The following is a 14,169-nucleotide window of genomic DNA, read 5'->3' as shown; positions in this document are numbered from 1 at the left end:
TGGAAGGACAAGTTGCAGATCTTTTCTTTTTCTCTTTCTAAATCTGCAGTGAGCTGGGGAAGAGTTTTCCAGTTCTTTCTCCCTGCCTATTTGGGCAGCAGCTGCTGAGATGGGGGCTTTGCTGACCGAATGCTAATCAGTGCTCTGTGCTATCTGCATGGAGCTGGGGGTCTGCCTGTCCTAAGCACACACCCCTTTCCTCCAGTCCTTCTCTTCCGGTCGGGCCCCGAGTGAGCACGGCAGGGAGAAGTCCCCTCTGTCCAGTTGCCGAGCAGCACCTCAGAGGGCACGTGGCTCACCTGACACATGCAGTTGTGCATGTCTGGTGTGGGGGAGGGGTATGCATGCTCTTCTCACTCGGTCAGTGGACTTCCCAGAGCCCCGGGAACCAGGTGGTCCCAACTGGTAGAAGGACCAGACTGCAGCTCGCGTGGGGTCCTGAGGCCACCATGCACTATGCAGAGCCCAGCAGGAAGACACTTGAACCTTAGTTAGGGCTGTGGACTGGGGTTCGTCCGAGTTTTACCTCCTTAGGCTTTTGAGAAAATTCTGTGCCACACTAGGAAAGAGGTCATATACTTCTCTCTCTTTTTTAAAATCTTTAATGTTTATTTATTTTTGGGAGAGAGAGAGAGACAGAGTGTGAGCAGGGGAGGGGCAGAGAGAGGGGGAGACACAGAATCTGAAGCAGGCTCCAGGCTCTGAGCTGTCAGCACAGAGCCCGTGGTGGGGCTCGAACTCAGGAGCCGTGGGATGGTGACCTGAGCTGAAGTCTGACACTTTGAGCCACCCACGTGCCCTGAGGTCATATACTTCTAATTGAACCTGTGGGTAGTTAGTTATGAACAAATAAGCAAGCAGACTTCTTCATTCATTCATTTGAGAAGTATGACTTCAGTGTCCATTCTGTACAGACACGGCACCAGATGCTTCCTAATGTCAAGTACTTAACACCTGACAGGTACTTTATGCTGTCTCTAAGACACACTGCAGTGGGGCAAAGGAGGCCTTTTGGCTTCGTTTTACAGATGGGAAACTAGGAGTCAGTGCTTAAATAATGAGTACAACATCTTACACCCTTAGTCGCAGAGCCAGGATTCAAGCCCAGAGCCTGCCCCCAGCTACTGCGCCACCCCACCTCTCCTTCATTGGTAAAGATAAACCAGTAATGGAAGCCCCGCAGGACCCGCCCTGCCAGGCCAGAATGCAGAGGCTTTCCTGGTATGCACACGCATGCACACGTGTGTGCATTCCATTTGCTGGACACGACATCTCGGAAGGTGTCTGACTGGATGGAAGGAGGGCTGGCTCTCCACCTTTTCTAGTTTTGGAGGCATCAAGCTCTCCCTCTCATTCCTAGTTAAAAAAAAGTAAATCGTGCAACTTTCCTCCAAAGTCTGTGAGCCCTGGCTATGTGTCAGGCTGGGTCAGTCTGGGCGGGTGAAGGCTCAGCCTGCCCCCCCAGCCATCCTTTCGAGAAGCCCTGTCAGCTGCCTGCATTCCTACAGCACAGCTTGGTTTCCATGACACTGACCGTCTGGTGGAGACTTTTGTTCACATCAGGCAAAGAGCCCCTCTCTTGTATTGGTTGCAAAGCAGAATGTCCCTTTCTCTTTTTTTTTTTTTTCCATGCAGAAAACATAGCAAGAGGCAGGGGGAGGCTGCTTGGGTCGGTTCTGTAGCCCTTGGCAGCCTCTGAAATGAGTCATCTTGGGNGGGGTGGGGGGGGCTGCTGCTTCTCTGCCACCCTCCTTTTGGGGATGGCCCGCCAGGAGGCGTGGGCTTCCTTTCTGTCTCGGTCACACATGCATTTATCTCCACTGCTACTGTCGCCTGTTTGCTTCCAGCCTCCGCAGTTCTGGCGAGTGACGAATTTCTTTTTTTTTCTTTTTTCCGAATTGGATTGCTTATTTATTTACTTTTCAGAAAAATATTACTGTTTGGTATGTACATCACAAGGTCCTGGCATTTGAGGCCACAGTCCAGAGTGACGAATTTCATAAGCTTACCATCCACTCCAGACAATAGTTCTGCCTAGTGCTTCGCTTAAAATCACCCCAAGTCAAGCCTCACGGGGTGCTCCCTGGTTCTACTGCGCTGGGATCTGGTGGGTTCTATTACCCATCTTCTCCTTTTACTTGGTCTAACCTCCTCTCCAGAGTGGTGTTTCTAGATCAGGGTGCCTCAACCTCAGCACTGTTAATGCTTTGCTGTGGGAGCCGATCTGAGCATTGCTCGATGTTTATCAGCACCCCTGGCCTCTACCCACTAGATGCTAGCAGCTTCTCGCCCTCTCCCTGCAACTGTGACAAACAAGTGTCTACAGACATTGCCAAGTGTCCCCTCAGGAGCAAAATCACACCCAGCTGGGAACCACTGTTCTGGGCTAAACCGACCACCCCCTCCCCCTTAAGTGCACTGTATTAGCTTTTTCCAGGTCCTCTCTCTGTGTCTGTAGGGCAGAGAGCCTTCTACGCAGGCATGAATTCGGCTCCCATAATTACTTGAGCTTGGTAATAGCAGCTAGTATTTACACTGACAAGCACTTAATTTCTTAATATCTCACATAAGCTATATGGATTACAAGGTTCAGGTTCAATTTTATCAATGATACTGAAGGTGGGAGAAGTTTTCTCCAATCTAGTTCACAGACCACCTCCTTTTAGGATCACCTGGAGGATAAATACACATTTTCTGGGCTCCACGCCAGACTTGCCAATCAGGGTCTCTAGGGAGCTGGGGAAGTCTTCATTTCATGCTTTGCAAATTCTTCTTTTTGAATGGTTTTACATTCGGGTGGTTCCAAACTTAAAAGATGGTGAAAATCTTTTAATTGCTGCTACCACCTGCTTGGTTCCCTTCCCTGCCATCTCATTCAACACACACTCACACACACACACACACACACACGCACACACACATGTAGCCAGTGGCTTGTGTGTCCTTCCAGAGTTTTCTATAGCTACATAATAGAATTTGAATTTTCAACAAGCTCCCAGTGATATTTGTGCTGTTTCAAATGTGAGAACTGGTTCTCTCTACGTTGCTGCTTGCCTGTCCAATGCAGATAGGTTGCAGGCAAAAAGATTTCTCCTTCTTGCTGCAAAACAGGAATTCTAGAGGCCTGGGATATGGTGTCTGTCCCCCCCCACCCCCCACCCCATCTCATCATTCCAAACTTGAGCCTAATTCATAACTAAAGGAAGGGGAAGAGGAAGTCCAAATGCAAATAGCTCAGTTTGGGGGAAACTGAGTCTTCCCTCTAGAAGATGCAGAGAGAATATTCTTAGTTATTCTGTAAAGGGGCTGCTAAATTAAGGCTGCAGAAGGCTTTCCGTGGCAGAATAGACCCGACGGCTGGCTTAGTTCAGCCAGCCTGAGTTCTTTCTAGAAGTGCTCCAGTTCTGACAGTCTGTGGTTCCTCGGAACTGTATGTCATTGTGACTCAGTTGAGTCATGAGGACAGGTGAAGGCTTCAGAAGAAGGCTAAAGTTCCCCCAACTGCAGGCATCCCACTGGTGAAGATTTGCGGGGCTTGGCTCCAAGGACAGCTTCGCTGTGCATACCTGCATTCACTTTTAAATCAGGACTCCAGGACTTTGCACACCTGACGCAGCTGGTCTTGGCTTGCTCTTCTGCTGCAGGTTTGGATCCTGCCGGGCCGCTGTTTGAAGGTGTGGACATCCACAGGAGGCTGTCCCCCGACGACGCGGACTTTGTGGATGTCCTCCACACCTACACACGTTCCTTTGGCTTGAGCATCGGGATTCAGATGCCCGTGGGCCACATCGACATCTACCCCAACGGGGGTGACTTCCAGCCAGGCTGTGGACTCAATGATGTCTTGGGGTCAATTGCATATGGAAGTGAGTTCCTTACTTTCTGCTTCACGTAGAGGTTTGACTCAGTTATCACATCTCCTCCTAAATCAGCCACAGCGGGTAGTGCTCCCAGCAATGTTCATTTCGTGATGCCTACTCCCTCCATGGGGACGGCCAACCCTATGTACAGTTTGTCTTCCTGAAGGCCTACTGACAGCCATTTATCGGTTTCTGCTTTGCCCTCTCATGCACTGAAGTCCCAGTTGTTGTTGATTAATTTCTTTTTATAAGAAAAGAAATATATATTTCTTGGGAAAAGAAGCAACGTAGAATCTCCTAGAGCAGAAAGTAAGCCCTTTCTCCAGCTTCCTCTTTTACTCTCTAAAGGTAGCCACATGAACAATTTTGTGTGTATCCTGTGTGTATCCTCTTTTTTCTTTGCAAATTCACTTGTGTGTGTATGTGAGATCATATTTTTCAAAATCACATTGTTCTGTAATTTTCCTTTTTTCAGTCATTGTGTGTGTGTGTGTATATATATATATATAGAGAGAGAATATTCTTAAACATCAGAACACATAGATTTACTTACCTTATTCTTTTTTTAAAAAAATATTTTTACACTTATTTATTTATTTTAGGGGGCAAGTGAGCAGGGGAGGGGCAGAGAGAGGGAAAGAGAGAATCCCAACCAGGCCCCACACTGTCTGTGCAGAGCCCGATGTGGAGCTCATACCCACAAACCCATGAGATCATGACCCAAGCTGAAATCAAGAGTCGGATGCTTAACTGAGCCACCCAGGTGCCCCATCTTATTCTATTTGAAGGCTGTATGATATTCTATAGCATGGATGCACTATAATTTAATTTTTTGCGACATTTTAAAGTAAAACCAAGATGAGGTCTCTGTTCACTTATGATTTACCTTCCAAATGCCTGAGCCTGTTCTCAGCAGACTTGAGTTGAACTGAATTTGCTGCTGACGCCCATGTGTGGCTGCAGTGACTAATCCCTTTCTGGGTTTCCCATTTTCTCACTGGCTCAGGTCTTGACCGAACTGCTTAAGTCTTGCCCCTGTTGGCTCTCTCTACTCTGACGCTCTGCCCTTTGGATGTCCTGCCCTGTCATTCAGTCTTAAGACTATGGCCCTCTCCCAATGTGATAATATTCAAATAGCTCCTGCAAGGCTTGGAGGTACAACAATGACCTCCATTGGGTGATGGCATTTGTTAAGGCCAGTAGTGTTACTCAGGAAGAGATGTGGATGGCTTTGTCAAATTTTCCATAAGGTCCTAGGATTTATTAAACTATTGGCTGTAGCTTCTGGTTACAAGAGATAGTGACGTACCGTGGGCAAGAAAATCCCAGTTACATACACTCCTGACTTTGTAACCAACTGATCGCTTGACTCTGAGCAAATCACTTCATCTCTCTCCATGGGCTTTGGGGGCACAATCCGTAGTTGATGAGAGGCTCATCCTGCGCGTCCTCCCCCTCCCCCAGCAATCTCGGAAGTGATGAAATGTGAGCACGAGCGGGCTGTCCACCTCTTTGTCGACTCCCTGGTGAATCAGGACAAGCCGAGTTTCGCGTTCCAGTGCACGGACTCAAATCGCTTCAAAAAGGGGATCTGTCTCAGCTGCCGGAAGAACCGTTGTAACAGCATTGGCTACAATGCCAAGAAAACGAGGAATAAGAGGAACAGCAAAATGTACCTCAAAACGCGGGCAGGCATGCCCTTCAGAGGTAACCCTCGGTCCCCCCAGTGCCCTGAGGAGGGACCTTTGTCTTTTCCCTTCTTCTCAATACCATGTTGTGGAGCAGGGCACAGGAGATGTGGCAGGCACAATCAGATCAAATCACTGCAAATCAGATGATGTTGTGCGTGCCCTAGGAAAGTTAATCTTTAAAAATAAATGGTGGGGACTCCTTTTGTGATGAAAGCCATCAACCATGATCGCCAGTATCAATATCTTAAATTTGTATTGAGACAGAAAATTTTCATTTCTTTTCAATTAACTTTCGCAAAGCTATTTCATGTTTTTCTCATGGTTGTCACAGCAAATCTGAGGGAGGATGAACAGGGGATCAAAATGATGCCTTGGAGTTTTACAACATGTGAGAAAACCATAGGGTTTTGTTGGTGTTATTTTACACGTGTGGAGGCTGGAGCTTAAAGCGGCTAACACTTTGGTCCTTAATTCAAGGTCACACAGCTAGAAAGCTGCTAGGCTGGAATCCACGAAAGATGTCCTGAACTCCAAGTTTGGGGCTCCTTCTATACTGTGGTGACCCTTTATGCCATTGGACTGAGCCAAGAGCAGAGGAAGGCTGGGCTGGACCACAGGGACATTAGTTCCTAAGAACTCAGTGTTGTGGGTGACTCAGTTCAGGTCAGAGTGTCCTGAGATGACCAGCCAAGTTCACCAATGCCTTTGTTCTGCTGTTTGTGCAGTTTACCATTATCAGATGAAAATCCACATCTTCAGCTACAAGAATATTGGAGAAATCGAACCCAACTTTTATGTCACCCTTTATGGCACCAACACAGACTCCCAGATCCTGCCTTTGGAAATGTAAGTCACAGGTTCTCTTTGATGGGTTCAGGACCAAGAATGAGGCAGTCTAAGAATGAGCAAGTGTGGTAGTGTGCGAGCCAGTGCAGGGGAGTGCAGCCTGAGTGCCTGTAGGAGGGGCTGGGTGGCTCCCGGGGCCTCTGTGGTCCACACTCTCCACCAAGCCCTTGACTCAGACCCTTTCTGGGAAGGATGCTCCCAGATGAATCAGTGGCTAGAGAAATTGCTGAGTCAGCTGGACAGAAATTGCTGCTTCATTTCAGGCAACGCCTGACACCTGAGGCTTGGGAAGTTTGGCACATAAGTGTTATCTCTGCACTGTTTCTAATGGTCTTCAGGAGGGGCACATAGTGATCAGTACATGTTTGTTAAGCACATGTGAGGTACAAAGCGCCATGCCAAGTCATGTTGGGATTACAAAGAAATGTCATCAAAGTACTCACTTCCCAGGGCTCAGGGTCTAGCTGGGGGACCAGGTATGTATGCACACACTCACCCACATAAATGGGGTGGGACAGACCCCCCCCCCACCCAAGTATCACATGATGGGGACAGGCAGGAAGGGGCTGGGAGTTCAGAGGGAGATGGGCGTCTGTGGGCTCATTTCTCTAGTCACCGTGTGGCAGGTGTGGCCACTGAGTCACCCACACTGTGGGGCAGTTTTCCAGGAGGCCTGGCAGTGAGACTTGCTCCTATCTCCCTTTGTAGAGTGGAGCAGATCGGGCTGAATGCCACCAACACCTTCCTGGTCTACACCGAGGAGGACCTTGGAGACCTCTTGAAGATCAAACTCACCTGGGAAGGGGCGGCTCAGTCCTGGTACAACCTGTGGAAGGAGCTTCGCAGCTACCTGTCCCAGCCCCGCAGCTCTGAGCGGGAGCTGAATATCAGGCGCATCCGGGTCAAGTCCGGGGAGACCCAGCGGAGGTAAGGGGTTCACGACCTTTCTTTTGCCATACCCTGTGTTGGCTCGAGAGAATGGGGGGCTTCTCCTGGATGGGGGTCCCTATGAGCACTGCCTTGCTGATCTGTTTGCTATGGGGTCCCCAAAACCAAAGCCTTTGCTTGCCCCTGTGCAGAGCACACCAGAGTTTCAGTGTGTGATACTCCTCGGAGCCCCCACGGATGAGGTATGCAAGAGGCCCTGGTTTCCCCAGACCCTTCGAGCATTATATTCTTCCTTCCAGGGCTCTGAGTCAAGGTTATGGGTGGGGCTCTGACATCAAATAATAGAGAATGTTCTATGTCATGCCAGCTGGCAGTTCCCCCACGATTTTTAACCTCAGGCCTAGAGTGAAAACTCTAGACCTTCGTGTATCATCTCCTAAAATGGTGCCTTCACTCTCTGAACAAACTTCTAAGCAGAAACCAGGAAAGCCTATGGGATCTTTGTCAAGAGAGGAGGGTTTCTGCGGCCGTATCTTTCTGCAGACCACTGGGAGGTCACCGCCAGCAGGGGGATGATAGGAGGCAGCCTCCAACCTCCTTGTACCTCATCTGGTATCTTCTCCATCACAGTTCTTCATGTGTCCCGTTTCCACCCATCACCTGTGGCATGGTGTGGCCTTGGGGGAGGGAGGCCTGGTCCCTTGTCTGAGTGATTCTGGTCTAGAAACCTGTGAACTAGGGGGAGCTGAGGTCCCTTTGCACCCTACCCCTGTCGCTGGGTTACATACAGTAAATGTATTTTCCAACTTGACGAGATGTTATTGAATCTCCTTCCAAAGTGTTTAAACCAGTTTGGGATCTGAAAGTAAGAGCCCCCTGTTCCTCTTTATATGTTTATGGGCCATTTGCACTTTCTAGCAAAGGTTCTTCTTTTTTTTTTTTTAATGTTTATTTATTTTGAGAGAGAGAGGAGAGAGACAGAGAGAGAGAGAGCACAGGCAGGGAAGGGGCAGAGAGAGAGAGGGAGGGAGAATCCCAAGCAGGCACTTCACTGTCAGTGCAGAGCCCAATGTGGGGCTCAAACTCATGAACCATGAGATCATGACCTGAGCCACACAGGCATCCCTCTGGTAAAGGTTCTTAAATCTGTTCTGCATGTGGCATTTGTCCTTCCCATCGGTGCCAGGGTCAGGTGCCCCGTACATCTGTTGGTTGTGGGCTCATGCAAACCCCGCACCACAGGAGCTGGGGTAGCCCATGTAGTTTGGCTGTATGTTAGAGTTGAAATGGTTGTTAGACTACCGATTCTTCTCTGTGACCTTGGTTGAGCATTTTCTGACTCACAGCTGCATTCCAGTTATGCTTGTCGATGGGCGCTTATGTGCACCCCACTGGAGGTACCTTGAATCCCTCCATTTGAGGAAACTGTGGTCCATCATAGATGTGGGAATCCATGGGCAGTTCAATGCAGTGTATAACATGTAACATAGACAAAACATTCATCATTAACTCCATGCTGTGCATAGGAATGACAATAGCAAAAGGCAACACCTATAAAACAGTATGCTTTTCTATTAAGGTCAAGGGCTTAGGCAGTTGGGGAGACTTCAGAGAGGCTATGCCTTGAAAGGCAAGCAGCCTTTTGGAAGGAAAGACAGGGGAAGGTGGAAGGCATGGTTAAAGGGCTGCATGAACCAAACCATGGAAGATGTCAGAGTGGGACGTGGTTTATTTAGAACATTAGCAGCAGCAGTGAGGGGTTCTGAAGATTCTGAGTCAAGGTGTGGCATGATGAAAACCTCTTTCTACTAACTGGGTCCACTTTGGATCCAGAAAGCACTGTCCAGCTGAGGCACAGCGATGTGCCTCCCCCACTTGAGTTTTGGCTATATTGGTGGTTTCTTCTTCCTCTTAGGTTGACCTTTTGTGTGGAAGACTTTGACAACACCAGCATATCCCCAGGCCAAGAGCTCTGGTTTCACAAGTGTCGGGATGGCTGGAGAATGAAAAATGAAACCAGGTAACTGGGACTTTCCCATATGGTCATGGGGAACCTGTTGACAGGTTACCTAGCATGTGCTGGACGTGGGTCTAGGCGCTTGGGACATAGCAGTGAACAGAAAAGATACAGATCTCTTCTGTGAAGCTGACCTGTTGGGAAGAGGTAGACTAATCTGTGGAACAGGCGGGATGTTGGAGGGTGACTGTGTCCTTTTGCCCCTTGGTCGGCCTCCCCTTGAAGACGTTTGCAGACCATGGTCCTGCTGGAGTCAAGCCATCTTAGGTTGAACTTCTCCATAGTGACGGGGGCTCCAGAAAGATTCTGGGGCTGCTAGCTTCCTTCTGGGCACCAGTTTGGAGTGGAGACTCAGGTGGGAGGTAAAGGAGAAGTGCACGGTATAATCTCCATTTTTAGGTTTTCTGGAGCCCAGGTGGGTGTAAGGGATTGTGAGCAGCTCGCCCCTTTTTGGAGGAGCAGGAATGCTCATGTGTACGGTACTGAACCAGACAAAAGGCACATCTCGCTTCCGTGTCCCATTACCCCATGTCGGAGTCCCATTATTTCAGAATCCAGGAAGGCAGGTCTCATGGGGTGGGACAGCAGGTGCATCCAAAAGGGAAATTCGTCACAGAGCCTCTGAGCCTAAACACCTGCGTGGGGAGGATGGCGATGGGCCCCTCGTTGGCTCCCACCACTTGCCCCAGTCGAGGTCCTGGATAATAATGCTGCCACCATACACCGAGCACATGGCGTGCGCCCACCTGTGTTTAGTGCCTTCACCATGTTATCTCATCTACTTGTATCGTCAGCCCCATGACATTGGTGATGTTAACCCTGTGTACCGTTGTGGACTCTGAAGCTCAGGGAAGTAAGGTCACTCTTTCCAGGTCCCCTAGCAGATAGTAGAGCAAAGATTTAAAGTATCCTGGTTTACTCTAAAGCCTATACTCTTTTCTTTATTAAAAAAATTTTTTAATGTTTATTTTTGAGAGAGGGAGAGAGACAGAGCATGAGTGGGGGAGGGGGAGAGAGAGGGAGACGTAGAACCCAAAGCAGGCTCCAGGCTCCGAGCTGTCAGCCCAGAGACTGACTCAGGGCTCGAACTCACAGGCTGTGAGATTGTGACCTGAGCTGAAGTCAGACGCTTAACTGACTGAGCCAACTAGGCGCTCCCTCTGTGCTCTTTCTTGAGCATGGAGGTTTCACTTGCTCAGATAAATCAGCTCAGCTGGGTATCAATTATCAAGCAGCTGCTTCCATGCCGGGGGCCCCTGTGATTAACTGTCTGCCAACCCTGAGGACCAGGCTGCAGCCTGGCTGCTCTGCCTCCTGTTCAGGATCAAGCTTCACGGGATGTGAAGGATTCTGAAAACGGTTCAGAATCAAATGGTTCAGTCTAGAACATCATAGGATGTTCTGCTATAATAATAACTTTAATTCTTTACGTTTGTATTCAGAGTATTACCTTTCCCAAGTGCTTCCACGTGTATCAATTTCATCACTCCTCAGAACAGCCGTGTAGATTGGACACACCCAGGAGGAAGGATCACATTCTTATCATTATTGTTATGATAGCATATCTTATGATAAAACATTTTATTCTCCTTTTCCGCCCCATAACTTCCTAACAGTTGAGAATGTTATGTTGATACTCATGTAATGTTAGTATGTCGTACTACCTCTTTGAGAAATCAAGTCATGCTTTCCTTTACCCTCAAAAGAACATAAAGCAATAGAAGCCTGAGTAATACATCAACACTAGGAAGTCGTGACATCCCCTAGACATAGGTTATGCCTTCAGTATTCTCTCCCCTGGTGTGGATACCGTTCACCTATTCATTGATAAAGAGACTGAGGTTCCAAGAGGTTCAATTGCATGTTAGTGTAGCTGAGACTAGAATCAAGATCTCTGGGTTCTGTCTTGCTCCCTTCCTGCTGGCCTTTAGTCTCTCTCGTATTTCCGGATCAAGGCAAAGAGGACTCATGGATAGTTCTCCGTGTGTGTGTGTGGGTGTGCACATGCGCGCACGTGTGTGTTATGAGCAAGTATTGTGCTAAACATGTACATGCCAGCACTGACGTATAAGTAGCTAGGAACCCAGAGACGGGGCTGGCGTTGTGTTTCTCAGAGTCTATCCATACAGGGCTTGTTGGGAGAGGGGAAGGAAGAAGCATTCAGGACTCTTTCCACTCGTTCTGGAAGGAAAGCAAGTCAAAGAGTATGGTAGGTGTGTAAGAAAGCCTGAACTTGTGGTGAACAGAGCACACTGTCAGTACAGGCTTGGCACAGGCCAAGCAAGCCAGGTGAGGACCCCAAATATGACCGCTCATCTCTTACACGGTTCCTTTCAGCCCAACTGCGGAGCTCCCCTGACGGGCCGGCAAGGCCCACCCACACCCACCTTCCAGACACGTGGAGGAAAGTTACTGCTGAGGACCCACCTGATGAAAGGACCCCTCTTGGCCTTGACCCTCGAGCACTGACAAGAGCCTGTTTGCTGCACCCAGGACCTTATCTCCTATGACCATTGGGACTTCTCGCTGGAGGGGACCATACACTGCTGCTCCTGCTGTTCTGTCCACTCTAGAATAGCTCTAACTCCAGACCTGTGTGCAAAGGGTCGAACGCTTGGGCCTCCTGGGCACACCGCATTGGTTTCTGGGTGACTGGATGAGCCCACGCTTTACCTGACCAGGAACACGTGTAGAAGTGCATGGAAGACTGTCAGCTGCTTGATCTGACCTGAGTGGTGGGGGAGAGGTCTTTCCACTGGGAACTGACTCGCATCAGGATGGCAGACTCATGACTTAACTCACCCAGAGACAGGGGAGCATAGATCTGTGGTGGTGGTGAGACCCTCACTGTTGGGGTTCGGTGGGCTGCATTGATCAATACCCACTACATTTTAGACCTTCCGTCCTGCTACCCAGCTTACTCTGTAAAGCACACATCACTGGGTTTCTTGGCTCTCCAATTGCTTCTTTTTTGATTGGACAAATGTTTATTAAGCACTTAAACTTCATTAGCACAAGGCAGTAGGTACGTTAGTAAACCTTTCCAGACTTGGAATCTAATGGAGTTGGGATTTCTAGTCTCCCTTCCAGTTTAGATGATCCATGGATATACATGTGATGAAGACACAATGGACACCAGGAGGGCTACAGCGTGTAAGCGCTGGGGGTCCTGGGCTTTAAGTGGTTTCAGTTGCTTCTTGTTAGTTAACACGCGCACTCCCTGTAAGAGTGACATGTTTGATCACTCGCATGGAAACAAGCAGAGTGCCACACATGCTGGGGACAGAACGGTGGCCCATCACCAAATATGATTGCTTCAGACAAAATCTCTCCTCTTTAGGAAGCTAGAAGGCATCACATATCTGTTGTACTTAACTGTTCATACAGAAACCAGCACCTGTGAAACAGGGCTAGTGCTAAGATTTAATAGATACCTTTTCCTCCGTGAAATATCTTGCTCTAATACCAGCACCTTCTCTGTGTTGAACTCAGAAAAGCCTCCAATTGTAGATCTTGATATAAATGAATATATGTGATATCTGAGAAACCGTTTTATACTTTTCAAAAGATTTGCACGTGTGGCACCTCGCTCAAGACTCACAAGAGGAGGAGCGCAGGGCAGCTAATGTCCATTTTATAACACGAGGCTTAATGAGGTTTAGCCACATGCCTAGATTTATATCCCTAGTCGGTGGTGGAACTAGGTGAGGACCCAGATTTTCTGGAGGCAAAGTCCGTGGTGTGTTCATTTCTGCAACTTGATCAGGATGTCTACAGCCTTTTCACACCAACGTGCCTCAGAGGTGACAAACAAGGAATTGGCTTTTGGAGGCATCCATGAAACTGTAAACCCTTATATTAATATATAACCAGGAAAATAAGAGGTTGGGCTTTTTATAGATGAGATTTATTTGGGAGGAGGTGTGATGTCAAATTGGGGGAGAAGAGTGATTTTTTTTGTGCTTAGGTTTTTTGAAAGATGTTGTTTTAATCTGTGTTGTGCCAAAGTCGTGTCATTGTTCAATGCCAAACTTTTGAAGATGTAGTTCAAGGTCTTAGTTCAGGTCTTAGTTCAAGCCTTAGTTCAAGGTCTTTTCTTAAATGATGTGCTTCTTCTGTTGCTTCTGTGAATGCTTTCTAGCCAAAGTGGAGCTTGTATTATTAACCATGCATCCTGATTACTTCTGCCTTCTGTTTTTAGTAATGGAAGCCTTGGAAATCAAATCCTCAGTGGGTCCTATATTTATACATTTGGCTTGAAGCCTTAGTTGTATATAATGATGCCCTTTTTTTTTTAACACTTAGAACACTATTTATTTCTCAAATGTATATAATGTATAAAAACAAATATATGGTTAGTTTTTATTTTAAAATTAACCAATTTCAAGATTAAAATTTTTTAATAGTAAAATAATAAAAATCTATGTAACTCTTCATGGATCGGTGTCTCAATTCTTTTTTAATTTTTAAAAATTTTAAATTTATTTTATGTATTTATTTTTTTAACATTTTACAAAACGTTTATTTATTTTGGGTGGGGGGAGGGAGGAAGGGGCAGACAGAGAGGGAGACACAGAATTCAAAGCAGGCTCAGAGCCTGACGCTGGGCTCAAGCCCATGAACTGTGAGATCGTGAACTGAGCCAAAGTCAGCCACTTAACTGACTGAGCCACCCAGACACCCCTGGTGTCTCAATTCTTAACATTTGAAAGAATTATAGCTGTCCAAGTCTAGGGTTTGATAAAAGTGACTTACATATGAGCTATATTCTCTATTTGCTACTAATTATTGGTAGGAAGTAGACAACAGCTCCTTTCACTAAAGAGCAAGAAAGAAACCTATTTTGATCACAGAAGTGCTTGATGTG

The 14,169-nt window shown here is 47.6% G+C and overlaps 1 protein-coding gene across 1 annotated transcript in view; it reads left to right on the top strand.

The window, feature by feature from the left end:
- LIPG (lipase G, endothelial type) overlaps positions 1-13,742 on the top strand; it is a 22,092-nt gene extending 8,350 nt beyond the window's left edge. Inside the window, exons 5-10 of the mRNA XM_077777668.1 lie at positions 3,645-3,866; positions 5,325-5,567; positions 6,277-6,397; positions 7,106-7,324; positions 9,201-9,305; positions 11,640-13,742. Of these exons, the coding sequence (XP_077633794.1) occupies positions 3,645-3,866; positions 5,325-5,567; positions 6,277-6,397; positions 7,106-7,324; positions 9,201-9,305; positions 11,640-11,661 (932 nt within the window). The 3' untranslated portion in view covers positions 11,662-13,742. The remainder of the gene's footprint in view (positions 1-3,644; positions 3,867-5,324; positions 5,568-6,276; positions 6,398-7,105; positions 7,325-9,200; positions 9,306-11,639) is intronic.
- The last annotated feature ends 427 nt before the right edge of the window (positions 13,743-14,169 follow it).

The sequence above is a fragment of the Crocuta crocuta genome, unplaced genomic scaffold (assembly GCF_008692635.1).
Source record: "Crocuta crocuta isolate KB4526 unplaced genomic scaffold, BGI_CrCroc_1.0 scaffold36, whole genome shotgun sequence".
NCBI classification, from domain to species: Eukaryota; Metazoa; Chordata; class Mammalia; order Carnivora; family Hyaenidae; genus Crocuta; species Crocuta crocuta.
The sequence above is the reverse complement of the archived record's forward strand: the minus strand, read 5'-3'. Positions and strand labels throughout refer to the sequence as shown.